The following is a 15,304-nucleotide window of genomic DNA, read 5'->3' on the forward strand; positions in this document are numbered from 1 at the left end:
GTGAACTCTAGTCAAGATTTATCTGAGTTTTCTTCAACCGTCTTTCTCTTTGCCACTCTCCCATAAAGCTTTGACAGGTGATCAGCTGATGAAGCGTGAAACTCTTTCAGAGTAGTCACAGGTGTCTTAGTGGACTCTCTCGCTAGTCTCCTTCTTGCATGGTCACTCAGTTTGTGAGGACGGCCTGATCTAGGCAGATTTACACATGAGCCATAGTCCTTCCATTTGTTGATGATGGATTTAACTGAGCTCCAGTGGATGTTCAGTGCCTTGGAATTTTTTTGTATCCATCCCCAGACTTTTCAATAACCTTTTCTCTGAGTTTCTTGGAGTGTCCTTTTGTCTTCATGATGTAATGGTAGCCAGGAATACTGATCAACCAGTGACTTGACCTTCCAGACATAGCTGTCTTTATACCACTGTCACTTGAGGAACATTCACTGCATTCACATTTCACTAACTATGAGACTACTAGCACCAGTTGGCTGGATTTATGTGGAGTTAGGTCAGTCACTTTAAAGGGGGGGAATATTTTTGCAGTCAATTATTTTAAATTTTATCATTTTATTTAATTGACCTTACTTTGTAGAAATCTGTTTAACTTCATTAAAGAAGATTTTTTTGTAATTTTTGTTGCGAAAAAGCAGAATTGTCTTGACTATGATTGATCTATTAAATCAATAAAAAGATAAACATCCTAGGGGTTGAATGTTTAGCAGCTTTGCTAGGCTACATGCTAACCATGCTAATGGGTTCACAATGACAGGCCAGCTGGGGAAAAAACAGCACAAAATGTCTCAAAAGCCAGTGCATTAGGTAAAATATAAAGACAAATATTCACACAAAATATCTGAAACAGCTTCCTTACATCACTACACTTCCTTTACCAGAACCACAAATCACTGCTTTAAGTAGTAATAAAGTTGAGGCTACACCTCTGTAATAAAACAACAAACTCTCAGTTATGTAACTTTCATGACTGAAGGGTTTATTGTAAGGCAGGTTCACTGGAAAAGATTTAGCAAGGTCAACCTGATAAACATAGAGGTACTGTATGCTTTATGAATAGTGTTTAGACTTTGGAGCAGAGCTAAAGTTAGTCTGTTTAATCTCTTTCAACTGGGCCCTCAATGATTCATCAGTGAGTAGGAAATTAGATTAGGGTAGCACCAAATGTTTCTTTTCATAACCAATTTTTCTTCATTTTTTAGTCTAGAAAGTGGAAAGATTGTCCAAGAGCAACAGTTTTGATTTGTTCTTTTGTCCAAAACTCTTTCCAGTCAAACCAGCACTCCATGTGGGGTTTATTTACTTATCACTATAACCTGGTTTTCTTTACATCCACAGTTTTGGCTTAATGAGGGAGAAAAGATGGCAAAAAATGATGCAAAGCCCTGCCAGTGCATGGCTGCACTTGTGGTCATGATGGCTTGTGTCTAAGCATTTTATATAGATTTCAAAGGTCACAGTGCCATATAGGACATAGAGGACATTTTAAATGAAATAATAGGTCTGAAAAAGTGCATCTTATACACTGGATTTTACAGTTCTCCTTACATTAGTTCAAATACTTCAAACAGTTTTCAAAGCCAGATTAACCCTTAGTTTTCATGGATGTATCTTGGCTGTCATGACAGAACAGTGTTTGTTATTTATCACAACACTGGATGTTAAACCAAAAGCCGCTACATATAAACTGTACTGGAAGCTGCCGTTCTGTTGCTGTACGTTACTCTTGTTTTTTGCTGCTCTCTTGTGAAGGACAACAATTATTCTCATTCCAGTCAGAATCTGTTTGTCAAGAAACCCAATTTTTTCTTTATTAGAAGTTATTAATTTTCACTTTTTTTTGCTATTTATATGAAGGTGTGGCTGTTCTGGCTCCCGCCCCTCCATGAGCCTAGGTGGAAAGTACCAAGCAGGAAAAGCCCATCTTCCTGCCCATCTTCCAAGGAAAGCCTGAGGCAGGGAGAGAAGTTGCAAAAACCCCTAAAGCAGATCAGGCATCAGTGACTGCAGATTGTCATGGATAAAGTCAGAAACAGGATAAAGGAGGAGCTGGGGTGGAGGAGGGTTGCAAAAAGCAGCTTGCAAAGGGTGCAGCAAAGCATTGCCAGGATAGGGCATGAGTGTGATTAGCCAATAGCGTGCATCGAGAGAATCAGCTGGCTGTCAGCTGATGAGGGTTTGTATGAGATCAGCTGATCTCAATTATATGGCAGGGCTTTGTGGCCTGGACTTACACTATACACTCAGTCTATCAGCTACACATTCTGTCACTTAAGCTCCCCTCTTAAAGTGCAAACTTGTGGGTGTACTCCTATGATTCCTTGTTAGCATGCCTTCTTTTGTAATTGTTTTGATTGGATATCCAAAGAGGAATTAGCTGCTGGTCAGGAAAGGTGCTGTAACTTGTTTATTTTGTCAAACTGATTTAAATCGTCCACACTTGCTTGAATTTTTTTGTTGTATAGTGATGTTTCATTACTTCCCAGCTCTCTCTCACCTCATTTAAGGACCAAACGATAATGAATGAATAGAGAAAATAGCTGACAGATTGCCAGTGTTTCCTGTTGCCCTCTCTCTGTCCCTTCTTATTTCCTCATCATGTGCCTCCCGGCAGTTCCACGTTTTTTCCTGGAAAGGAGAAAAGAGGCCAGATTTCTTGGAGCGGAGCATAGACCTGCTGTGCTGTATTACAGGGTGGAGGCTGAGGGAGCAGAGGTTAAAAGAAAGGAGGCGGGAGGGGGCGGCGGTGGCACGGAGGGAGACAGCGATCAGAAATGGATGGATGGTGGAGAATTGACAGTTTGGACGTGAACGAAGACGAGAGCCAGCGCAGGGGGAATCTTGAGGCTGGATGGGTGGAGTGCTGCGGGATATTAGGTTAGAAGGTCCAGCGTGTAGAGTGGGGATTTGTGTGTGTGCAGAGAAAGGGGAGGAGGAGGAGGGAGGGGGGTCTTAGGACGGGTGGAGCTGAGAATTAAAACCATACCTTCAATCCATCACTGGAGCCGGTCTGGATGTCAGAGCAATGCAGCAACATGTGGAAAGAATTTATGACCTAGTTTTCATTTCCTTGTTTAATACGATATTGGGTGCTTTAAGAGCGAGAGAACGAGGAGGAGAAAGAAAGAGAGGAAGCAGGGAGAGAGGGAGAGATTAGGAGAGAATGAAAGAAAGGAGAGTGAGACGCTTTAACCTCCAGGATTGTTTTTCTACAAAGCAAAGGCGGCGAGACAGAAGGGTGAACACATTAAGATTGATAGTCTCTGCTTTGTTTATTAGCTCTAATTGTATTATTGTAAATGCTTCCTCCTGTGCTCTGATTGGTGACAGACGCCTCATCTGGACGTCTAATTCATCCATTATTCCTGGAGAAAGTGCAGGGTTATAGATGAGTGTAGAAACCTAATGGCATTAATTTACATCAAGAACAACAGCGGCAACCTCTAGAGCAGTCAGCAATGAGACGAGATATTAACATATTACAGCATGGCAGGTTTTCAACTTTGTAACGTTTGTCTTAAAATGAATCAGGAGCATCCAAACTATGCTTCCAAATAGCAGTCCTCTTTCTTCTCTGTCTCAAGCTTTGATTTAAGGTCAGATCTGGCCAGATTTTGACCTGATTGCATCGTCATGGCCCACCAAACATCAGGCCTAAATATGAACACAGGGAATGAAAGTCACGCTTGTAATCCAGATTCCCCACAACCTGATTTAACAACACTGGCATGTCAGAATGTTTCTCGCAACTTCTGTCTAGTTTGACACCCTACCTTTGTTTTGCCATTTACCAGAGCGACACTATATAATTCGCTAAACTCAGTCTTTTTTCCCTCATGGGGCCTTCTGTTTACACACGGTGGAGCTAGCATAGCCAGGCTAACTGTACTAATCATCCTGACATGTTACCACATTTATTCCTCAAGTTTTATTTCTAGCCAGTCCATATTGTCCTCTTCTAAGGGTAAAGTGCATGATTGGTTGTTATTTGTTCTTTTCTTCTTTAGCATCAGCACCTCGCAAAGCAGATGGATTTACCAGGCTCCATATCTGTCATCATCTTGCAAAGCTCCAATCCACAACAATAGGTCAGAAAATGTAAAACAGTTCAGACCAATCGGCATCATTTGAGGAGAAACAGGCGGCAGCTCCAGTCAAGGTTTAGTTGATTAAAAGCTGATAGCAGTGGCTCCTGCAGCGATTAGCTCAGATATAGCTTTAGTATAGTTGCAGTTTTACCAGACCTGGACCCATTTATTGAAGAAATAAAGAGCAAAGAACAACACTGAAAGCTTTTCCTAACTGAAAACTTGCTCTTCTGCCTTGCATATGTTTGCAATTGCTACAGGTCGTGTTTGCTAGTATATACCAGTGGTTCTCAACCTGGGGGGTTGCAAGAGACTGAGGGGTCGCCAGATGCCTTCAAAAAACTGTTGTTGGGTTCTGTTGTTGAGAGTATTCATTTATGCCACTTTTTAACCACATTTCCCACCCAATTTCACCACTATCATTTGATATCTTTCATCAATTTTTCACAATATGGACCAATTTTAACAGCCACTTTAAACCTGTTTTTATCAATGTTAAACCCTTTCCACCACTTTTTTTCTGCCTGTTTTTGCCACTTAACACTCATGATTGCCACTATTTATCCCTTAATACCACTTTTTATACTCATTTTGCCATTTTAACCACATTTCACTACTTGTTATGTCCATTGTTGCAAGTTTAACATTCCATTTCTGCCAATTTCTGCCTATCATCCTGTGTCAGTTAACCCATTTTTTTCCAGTTTAAATCACATTTTTCTGCTTTGAATTCTCCTGTCACAAATTTTTTTCACTCATTTTTGTCACTTTAACCCTTTTTGGTCAAACTATATCACTTTTTAAGGCCATTTTTCCACCTTAACCACTGTTTTTTTGCCATTTTTTCTGCTACTTTAAATTTCCCCCTATTTTTAGCCCATTGTAGCATTTTTGACACATTTTAATTCTGTTTTTAAGAAAAAAGGAATTTTTGTAAAGATTTGTTTTGGGCTTTTTTGTGCCTTTATTAAACAGAGGAAGACAGTGGATAGAGTCGGAAATGGGATGAGAGTGGAGAGGGACTTGCAGCAAAAGACCACGGCACGGATTTGAATCAAACAGCCCGCATACTTGGGTCACGCCTTAGACTGCTAGGCCATCTGTGTGCCCAGAAAAAGGATTTTTAAGATTTCTGTATACCATGGCAAAAATGAAAAAAAAATTTTGTTGCTTTGCTAAGAGTGATGATTTTTCAGGTTAAAAATAAAAAATGGTTGTCACAGCTTTACTTTCCAATGGACTATGATTTTGCTGACCTCCATCCATATTCACTGTGCCCTAGAAAGCTCTCCCCTTTACCCCCCTCTTATAGGCGGCCTTGTCTGCACATGGCTATTCTTGAATGTGCATGGCTGCGTTCAGCCACCTTCAGGTACACTGGGGTCCCCAGTCTGTGGCACCTTTATTTTGGGGGTCATGAGCTGAAAAGGTTGAGAACCACTAATATAAACAATGGCTGCTGCTATGGTAGCTGTTAGCTTAGATGTAGCTGTAGAATAGCAGCAGTTTGGACCACATTTTTGTTTTGAAACGCGAGCAGAGAGCCACACTGAAAGCTAGTCTTGGCAGAGAAAATGTTTTTGCATGTCTTCCAGCCGTCTTCGGCATGAATTTAATTCACCGAGTATTCGCCGTCATATACTACTTTAACTTTAACCTGCAGGGTAGAACCAGAGCTGCACATATCTACAACTTTATTCAGTCTTGTCACTCTGATTGGCCTGTAATGAACATCACAGCCCTTCACAGATGAATATGAAATATATCCATGCAATGGATTCATAAAACAGTCAACCTGGTGTGTTGTGATGATGGACAGAGCCCCCCCGACATCAACGTTCAATGGCTGTTTGCCATCAATGAAAGGCTGTGATGTCAGCTGTTTTTCTCTTTAGGTTTATTTAATTGCCAACTGCATCTTAACCTCCATTGGACTGGATTTACTAACTTTAATAGCCTGGATGATGACTGTAAGTATTAAGAGAGTAAGGATGTAGTCAAATATAATGGTGATGTAAATGGAAGTTCAATAGCTTGTGCTTATGGGAAACTCCAGTAAACATGCTCTCTTGGACAAAATCCTGAGACTGATGAAGAGGGTTGATGTTAAATAAACAGGAAAAAGAGTAGTAAGAAGTCAGAGTTGATGAAACAGTGAATTTAGTTGACCTGACACAGTTCTGAGTTGTTTACAGCCCTAATGCAGAGAGCAAAGGTTGTGTTTAGATGATCCGCTGTGTCTGTAAGAATAGCAGTGTTTGTCGGGAATTGTTTTAAGATGTCGAAGCCAAGTCTGCACAAAGCGGCTGTAAAAGTGGGTCACGGTAAGGCAGGAAGTGACCCCATCCTTGCACTGAGACTCAGGACGCCGGAGGGTCAGCGAGTGACTGGAGCAGGCGGGAAAGCCCTCCGGCTACCTTTTCCTGTTGTTGTCCCGTATCTGTGTCATGTGCTGCTGAGCCGACAGATATGCGTGTCAAGATTCAGGTCTGGGTCTCTCTTTCCTGGAGGTACATCTGTGATTATCTTCTGGCAAGGGCAGGGAAATCATTTCATGCTGGTAGAACACTTTTTCAGTCCGGACGGGATGATCTGAATGCCATGATGGCACTTTAGGAGGAAGTGTTTTTGTGTCAGATGAAGGGGGAGTCACAAAGACCGCTGCTGTCATTGTTAACAAAATCTCAACATCCTGAACCAAGTCTGTCCAAATGTAAAATCCAGATGGTGATGCATAACATAAAGATTGTCTGAAGTTTATGACACTATGACATATTTTAGTACCACGTGTTTTACCATGTGACATCCATTATTTTAATAATTAAAAGTAGTCATATTAGCAGTCATATTTAAGTCAAGAAGATGCTTTAACTAAAAAATAGGGAGGCTTAATTGCTCAAATATATTAGAAAGATTTCCTTACCAAAATGTAGTCAGTGTCTTTGCACAATTAAGACAATGTGCAGGAATTTGCCTACAATTTTTGGTAAGAAAAAAATTTTCCAAATATTTGGTGTCTGTAGGACTTCTATTTTTGTTGTTGTACTGAAACAGGTATCGATATTGTCTTATTATAGCCACTATCATATGAAAGTTGTAAGGAACCCTGGATTTTTAATGTACTGTCATTATTAATACTCTCTGAGCTTTAAACCAAATCCACACATTGACAGCAGTGCATCAAGGGTCAAACTTCCCACCAGCTGCTGCATGTCCAGGTGTTTGATACCAGAGCTGAAAGCCCACTCAGGGCTCACCTCCTCTTGAAAGTGAAACGACAATAATAGCAGTGGTGTTTCACCAGCAGTTGAGGCCGTCTACTTATTTTACTTTTTGAAGAATAGATGGAGCTAAATTTCTGTTTCTGTGCTCTCAAACAGAGCTGCTACTACAGCAGCCCAGACAGACAGAACAGCCGGCCTTTTAGGAAAAATCTTCCAGTCACTGCCAGCTGTGCAGGGAAAAAAATTTTGGCATAAAGTGTAGCACAGCACACCCAAGTGTATCAACGTTCGCCTGGCTGTTGGACAGCACTGATGTGTTTCAAGCTTTTAAGTTTGCCTTGATTAAATCACATACAAAAGTAGCACGAATCAGAACTCCAGAAAAGTGCCTATATGGTCATTTTGTACATGCACTCCTGCATAATTAAAAGAAAAATTATATCTTTTTAAACATATTTTTCTAACTGTGAGTAACTAAAACATTCTGTGGTTAGTGGCAAATAGGAACTACTATGCTTCTTCTGATGAAAAGTTTCTATAAAACAGTGGTTCTCAACCTTGGAGTCAGGACCGCCACGGGGGTTGTGTGACACTAAGAGGGGGTCTCCAGATTCCCTAAAAAAAAAAAAAGAATATTTAAATTCCACTATTGCCACTTTACACCAGTTTTGTCAAATTTTAACCAGTTTGCATCATTTTCCCCACAAATTTTAACACATTTTTGCCATTTTAAACCCTTTCCACCACTTTTTTGCCACTTCTTAACCAATCCTTGCCACATAAGCCAAATGTTGCCTCTGTTGACCCATCATTGCCACTATCAATCAAATTTACCACACAGGATGCCCAATTTTCCCCATTTTAACCACATTTCACTATCTAATATGCCCATTTTGCCAGTTTGACCAATATCTGCCTATTATTTCTTTCTCATTTAGCACTATTTTGCCAGTTTATGTTGATTTTTCATCCCACTTCACCAAAATAGAGTTACATTTTTTAGAAGGCTATATTTTACACAAATGATTTAAAAAAGAGACTTGTTTCATTGATAAGAGTGGTTACTTTTTCAGGTTAGATATAAAATATGGATATCACAGCTTAACTTTACAGTAGACCATGATTTTGTTCACCTCCCTGGGCCCCCAGTTTGGCTGGGCCCCAGAATGAACCCCCCCTTATGCCCCCTTATGGACCGCCTTGTCTGCACATGACTGTTCTTGAATGTTCATGGTAGTGTTCAGCCACCTTCAGGTACAGTGGGGTCCCCAGTCTCTGGCACCTTTTTTTGGGGGTCGTGGACTGAAAAGGTTGAGAACCACTGCTATAAAAGTACCCAACTGTATGTGGTTACTGTGCATTCCAAATCTTGTGTAATAACACTTATTCTGTGGTTAAAGTAAAGTAGATGTCTCTTTTACTTCAGCAGATCTACACTTCTCACAGCTCATGCTTTACCAAACAGACTCCAGTTTTCCTGTATCGCCGTTTCATCTCTGATAATAATAAAAAATGACCGTGGGAGCAGGCTGGATTAAAAAAAGGATGTCATGGTCATAGTTGAGACCATCTGTCTGTCTCTCAGCTCACTCACATTTCTTGGTAGTGAGGAGGTTGTAGCAGCATCTGGTTTTCGGTTGGTTTCGCTGACTTAGCTAACATTCAGAGGTCGAGCAGCAGTGAGTCATGCTGCCCTTTGTTTCCATCACACTTTGTTTGGTTGTTAGGTAATCTGATACAAGGCTCTGTTTGTAAAATCCTGTCAGGTTATAGTCTCTGCTGCAGTGTTTTAACTGGAAACAGAAGGGGTGACTTTGCCTCTTGAGTAATTAAACATAAAGTTAGGATAAATACAAACCCTCAATATCAAGTACTAAAGGTTATAAATCAGTTTTCATCACAAGTTTAGTGTGTTTGTATTGAGCTCTGTCATCAATTTGTCTACACTGATTTGTGGGTTGGGTTAAATGAGGCTGAATCACTCCCTCTGAAACAAACACCCACAAGTTCACATAAAGTAACTTACTTTACCATCATGGCACGGTCTGGGCCGGGAGGGTTTTTGGTTTGGTGACCTCAGAATTTCATCTCCGCTTTTTGCAGATGATGTGGTTCTGTTGTCTTCCTCAGCCAGGACCTCTAGCAGTCACTGGGGCGGTATGTAGCTGAGTGCGCAGCTGTTGGGATGAGGGTCTGCACCTCCAAGTCCAAGGTCGTGGTGGATTGCTTGTGAGACTTTGCCCCAAGTAAAGGAGTTCAAGTATCTCGGGGTCTTGTTCACGAGTGAAGGTAGAACGGACGGGGGGATTGTCGAGGCTTCTGCAGATGGTACCCTGGACTGTTCTATGTTAAGCTGAGCCAGAAGGCAATGCTCTCAATTATCAATCTTTGTTCAAGCCTAATCTATGGTAGGGAATTCTGGGAACTGACAGAAAGAATGAGATTGCAGGTTCAAGTACGAAATGAGATTCCTCAGGAGGGTTTCTGGGCTCAGTCTTAGAGATAGGGTTAGGAGCTTGGAGGGAGCTCGAAGTAGAACCGCTGCTCCTTCCCCTCAAAAGGAGCCAGTTGGGGTGGTTCAGGCATCGGATGAGGTCACCCCTCTGTGGAGGTCTTCCAGGCACGTACAACTGGGAGGAGACCCCAGGATAGACCCAGGACTCGTTGAAAGGGAAAAACATTGCAGGGGAGAGGGATGTTTGGGCTGACTTGCTTAGCCTGCTAAGATAACTGGAAGAAAATGGATGGAAGGATGGATAATCTTAACTTTACTGGTTGTCTCTCAACTGGAAGGTTGGTGGTTTGATCCACAGATCCTGTAGCCACATATTAATGTCTCCTTGTGCAAGACACTGAACACCAAGTTGGCCTGACTGTGCTTTACTACTGAATCCATGCTATGCTTCAGCATTCAGGGACAATCTGATATCAGGACTCACTCTCCTGTCTGCTACACAAACAAGTCTGAACATCATGTCTGTAGCTTTCACACTGTGGCTTTATATTCCAACATGCTGTGTGCAGTAAAGCTGCTGGCATTAAGAATGAACATGAGGGGAAATGACCACAATCTAAGAGGCTAGTGGCACATCTTTAACAGGTTTTCTCTCTCATTTTGTCTTGCTTTAGAAGGACATTGCAATGCACCAATATCATATTACTTAGCAAATACATCTTGGTGGGTACTGGTTGGATTGAAATGACAGTTAGGGGGAGTCATAATGTGTTGTTCATGGACGATCAGGTTTTAAGAGCTGATTCCTTTTGTGAGCAATGGTAGGTGGTTCCTATTTGAAAGACTATTCTTTCCATGCGTGTTGTTTTGAAGATATAAAAAAGCCAAAATGGTACCAAATAAAGAACTGTTTGAAAACTGCAAGACCAGCCTTTATCACCTTCCTCAGACAAATCATTGAGATCTCTGAAACAAGCTGCAATTCCCATCACTGTGATTGATGTTGGACTGCCATAAATACAGCTTTGCTTTTGTTTACCATCAGATCATGTCATTTGACTGAGCAGTCTTTAATACATGCCAGTAATTGCTGCACCTACAAAACCCATCCAGTTTGGATGAAAGAGCCCCTCTATGCGCAGTCTGATCTCTGACATAAAACTATTTTCAGTATGCAAAGCATTCAAGATTACCTCTTGGTATACAAGAGCACAAAACTGATATAACTTTCTGTTATTGCATTGTTTATATGAGGGTTTAATCAAGTATTTATCCTCCAGGGACTCTTGAAAGATGCTTCACACATTTGTGTTATAAAGCATGTGCATCAGACAGCAAAAAAATCCAAAACACCTCCTGCAGATTGTCTAACTTGCAAGAAATGTCATTAATTTGCAGCTTTCTGGTATTAGACCATCAAGTAGTGACCTGAAAGGTAACATCAGTGCTGAAATTTTGCAAATTCTTTTTGGCATGAGTTTTCTTGGAGTTTCTTGTCCTCCAGGGACTGTGAGCAAAGCATGCTAGTAAAACACTAAATCAAAAGCCATATTTAGTTCAAATGATAGTTGCCTGTAGTCTTCTTCTTGTGCATTCAGAACAAATCATTTTATGCCATCAACAGCCAAGGCCAAAATGGAATTTCACTGCCCACTTTTGTGATATTTGGACCTCATTTAGTTAAAATACCCCCCCTCTCTCTGTTTCTCCTCTCTGCAGGTCTGTTTCTGATCCTGGGTCTAATGCTGTACCCTGCCGGCTGGGGTTCAGACAAGGTCCAGCTCTACTGCGGTCATGACGCCGCTCCGTACCGGGCTGGGCTCTGCTCCATGGGCTGGGCCTTCTACACAGCCATGGGCTGCACCGTGCTCACCTTCGTGTGCGCCGTCTTCTCCGCTCAGGCCGAGATTGCCACGTCCAGCGACAAGGTTCAGGAGGAGATCGAGGAGGGGAAGAGCCTCATCTGCCTCCTCTGAAACTCTGAAAACGGCAATTAACGCCGGACAAACGGAGGCGGCTGCATTGTTTACCACTAAAACTGACTCTTCTTTGTGTCCCTTTTTGTGTTTGTGTGGGAGAAATCTACAAGTGCCAAGTGTTTTCTCTGTCTTTGTCTTTCTGCCACTAGAGGTGCTGTGTCTGTCTATGTCAGCCATGTGGATGCCCCCACAGGCTCCACAGGCTCTGTAAATACGTGTGATTATATATATTTGTACATATCTTTAAATGATTGGTCAGCTTGATCCAGGCTGGTGCTGGTGATGTCAGTCTTGCCTTAAAAATAAAGCCAGCAAATCTGGATCTTTAAGCCACAATTGAGTGTGAAGTAACTCAACAAGGGAACCACTACTCAGCCAGAATAAACTACTCACAGAATCAGAGTGGATGTCCTTAAAAAGCTTACAGAATGTACTGTTATTTGAATGATTTATGTGTCCGTAGACCCTTGAAATGTATCGATGGGGATTGTTTTTCACGCAGACTGCACAGGGACGAGCAAAAAGAAGTGCCGAATCCTGAAATGAAGTGAGCTGAAGCTGAAAGCTGACCCGTGGAGGGTCTGCGTCTGGTCCTCGTTCAGCAGACAGCCTGTAATCTCTGCACAAAGACTTTGGACTGAATAATGAGGACACCAATGAAGTATTGCTGTTGTTAGTAACGTCTGGTTTCAGGGAGTGTGTAGAGTCATAGATAGTGTCCTATCTGTTCCCATTTGTTTCTGCCAAATGAATAAAGAAAAAGGGAAAAAAGGAGGCTTGCTCTGAGTGTTTTTATGCAGAGGAGGAGAAGCAGCAAGTGGAGCAGTCAGCTTGAGACCTCAGTTTGGCCCTTGGGGTGGGGGTGGGTATGTTTTCCAGCCAGCGGGTGATCAATTTTTCCACTGATGCAGAACTTCACTCTGCATGTGTGCTTCTCTGTGTGAGTGCTGCATATTAAGTCCAATTCTGGAGTACTTAACTTTACTTAAAGCTCCTGTATAGAGTTTTAAACTCATCATAGATCTCACAGAAAATGACATCGATGTCTCTTTATTCGCTACAAAGCAAACTGTGTCATCAGCATAGAGACTTTCATGAAATCCCAAAAATTCTATTTTAGCCTGGAAATCACTGAAAAGACTTTAAAATCTCAACCAATTGTTAATGTGAGAGATTTAACATTTTTAGATAAAGATTCATTCACCAAAAAGCAGAGTCAGCACTCTCAAAACTGCAAATCTTGCACAGTCCAACACAACTTTAGAGTAAACAATCTAAATGTCATCTTACAGTGCATTCAGAACGTATTCAATAAGTAAGGAAATTCAGAAAAAGTGAAGGGGGTCTGAGTACTTTGTGATTTTTTTCTAAGATGTGTAACACTCATGTTGTCGCAACAAATTGACATGTTTCTCATCCATTGCTGTCATCCTCCTAACTTTATGATTCACATTTAATATTGTGCCATGGCTGTGTTTGCTGTGCTTCCTCTTTCAGTCAGCTTGCTTCCTGATTGGCTATCGCTCCATTCCACATACAGTCCTGCTCATGCCTCCTTGGCTGTCATAATTGCACAATCCAACAACTCCAAAATGCTCTCGTGGACAAGTTGTGACCTGCACATTCACCAAGCTATGAAATAATAACGTATAATTATGTAACATTACGACACGTGAATGAAATACTCGGAACTATTTCTTGAGTAAACCACTGGGCGGAGTGACACAGTGCAGCAGCCATGTCTGGAGTGTAGTTCCGGCTTTGCATTTAGCTTTAAAACATCTCCGTCTTGTAATGTTCCATGATTATTTCATAGCGTGGTGAATGTGCAGGTCACAACTTGTCCACAAGAGCATTTTGGGATTGTTGGATTGTGTATTTGATGAGTTTGATGAGGACAAGCTGGAATATCGTCTGCTACAATAGTGTTCGCGGTGCAGCTGGTTTAATGGTACCCCCAGATCTAGAAACAGCTTGCACCAAAAACTAAAGGTACTGAACCTATTACTAAGACATAAGCGCGTTAACACTTGTGATTGATCTTGAAACCTTAATGCAGTGTTACTCAACCCTGCTCAACCAAAGAGCCAAATTGTTGAAAATTACCTTTGCAAGAGCCACAATCTAAGAGGTGAAGCAAAAATAACTTAAAGTACAGTAACAATAAGTTAAAGGTGGCAAAAATGGTCAAAAAGCAACAAAAATGGGTGAAAAGGGGTGAGAATGGGGAGGAAAAGTGGAAAAGGGGTCAGAAAGTAGCAAAAGTGGGTGAGAAGTGAAAAAAGATAAGTTATAGGTGACATAAAATGGTCCAAATGTGGCAAAAAAATGATAGAAAAGTGTCAAAAATGGGCAAAAAGTAGGAAACAAGTGGTATTTAGTAGCAAAAGTGAAGAGTGAAAAGAGGTGAAAAGGATCAAAAATGGGATATAGTGGCAAAAAAGTGGCAAAAATGGGCAAAAAAGAGGAAGCAAGTGGTATTCAATGGCAACGGGTAGCTAAAATGGGTGAAAAATGGCAACAAAAATGGTGAATAGGATCAAAAATGGGATAAAATTGGCAACAAGATGAGCTAAAATGGGCAAAAACAAGGAAAAAAGTGGTATTTAATTACAAAACGTAGCTCAAATGGGTGAAAATTGGGAAAAAAATTGTGAAAAGGGACAAAAATGGGATAAAAGTTGCAAAACTGTGTCAAAATGGGTAAAAAAGTAGGGAAAGGTGAAATTTAATGGCAAAAGGTAATTTAAATGGGTGAAAAATGGCAAAAAATGGTGAAAAAGGGGCTAAAAAGGTTCCCTTTTTCAAGGTTTTCTGGGTGAATAATTTTAAAAATTAAGACATAAAAGAGCCACATGTGGCTCAAGAGCCACACGTTGAGTATCACTGCCTGAACTTGTTAAAAAAATAAGGCAATTTCATCATATGACTAAGTTTGACCACAACTTGCTCCCATAGTCCTCCAGTGCGGATGTTTACGTGCCTGGGGGTGAAAAGGTGAGATTGTCAGACACAGCCAGCAGTGATGAGTGAGGCGACAGACCCAGGTCTGCTTAACAGCAATTTTCTTTTTAAAAAGCTGGAGAGTGTTGGTTAAGATAAAACCAAAATTGTGGGTACGTGCTGCAGTGATGAACTGTCTTTACACCGAAGCACAACAAGTCTTAAGTACCACCTTCGGGCAAAGCACATCTCTGCTAATGATAGCAAAGACGCTAACAACAACATGGGATCAAACCATGGCAATACCACTCTGTTCAGCTGCTTCAGGTCAGTTTTCTTCTTCAGCTGCTCAGATAAATGCTGAAAAGTGCTCCAAAGCTACGAGGAAGTCCTGTTTGTTAATAATATTAATCCAGGGTAGAAATCTGCGGTGGAATCGGCAAAATTGAAGTCAATTAGGGAACTTTATGAGCTGAAGATGGAAAATATGATGCATTCAGGTAACCTCAGTAAACTAAACAACTTTATTCTATATGTTATGATGTGTTCGACATCACATAAAAATGGGAAATTTTAGATTTTGATATGAAACTTCAATAAATACAG

At 41.1% G+C, this 15,304-nt stretch overlaps 1 protein-coding gene across 2 annotated transcripts in view; it reads left to right on the top strand.

Annotated features, from left to right (window-relative positions):
- Nucleotides 1–12,529, top strand: part of lhfpl2a (LHFPL tetraspan subfamily member 2a) — a 77,539-nt gene extending 65,010 nt beyond the window's left edge. For both annotated transcript variants that reach the window (XM_041810236.1, XM_041810237.1), the window contains one exon: nt 11,496–12,529. In XM_041810236.1, the coding sequence (XP_041666170.1) occupies nt 11,496–11,752 (257 nt within the window). In that variant the 3' untranslated portion in view covers nt 11,753–12,529. The remainder of the gene's footprint in view (nt 1–11,495) is intronic.
- Nucleotides 12,530–15,304: the final 2,775 nt, after the last annotated feature.

This window comes from Cheilinus undulatus, linkage group 17, assembly GCF_018320785.1.
Source record: "Cheilinus undulatus linkage group 17, ASM1832078v1, whole genome shotgun sequence".
Classification (NCBI taxonomy): Eukaryota; Metazoa; Chordata; class Actinopteri; order Labriformes; family Labridae; genus Cheilinus; species Cheilinus undulatus.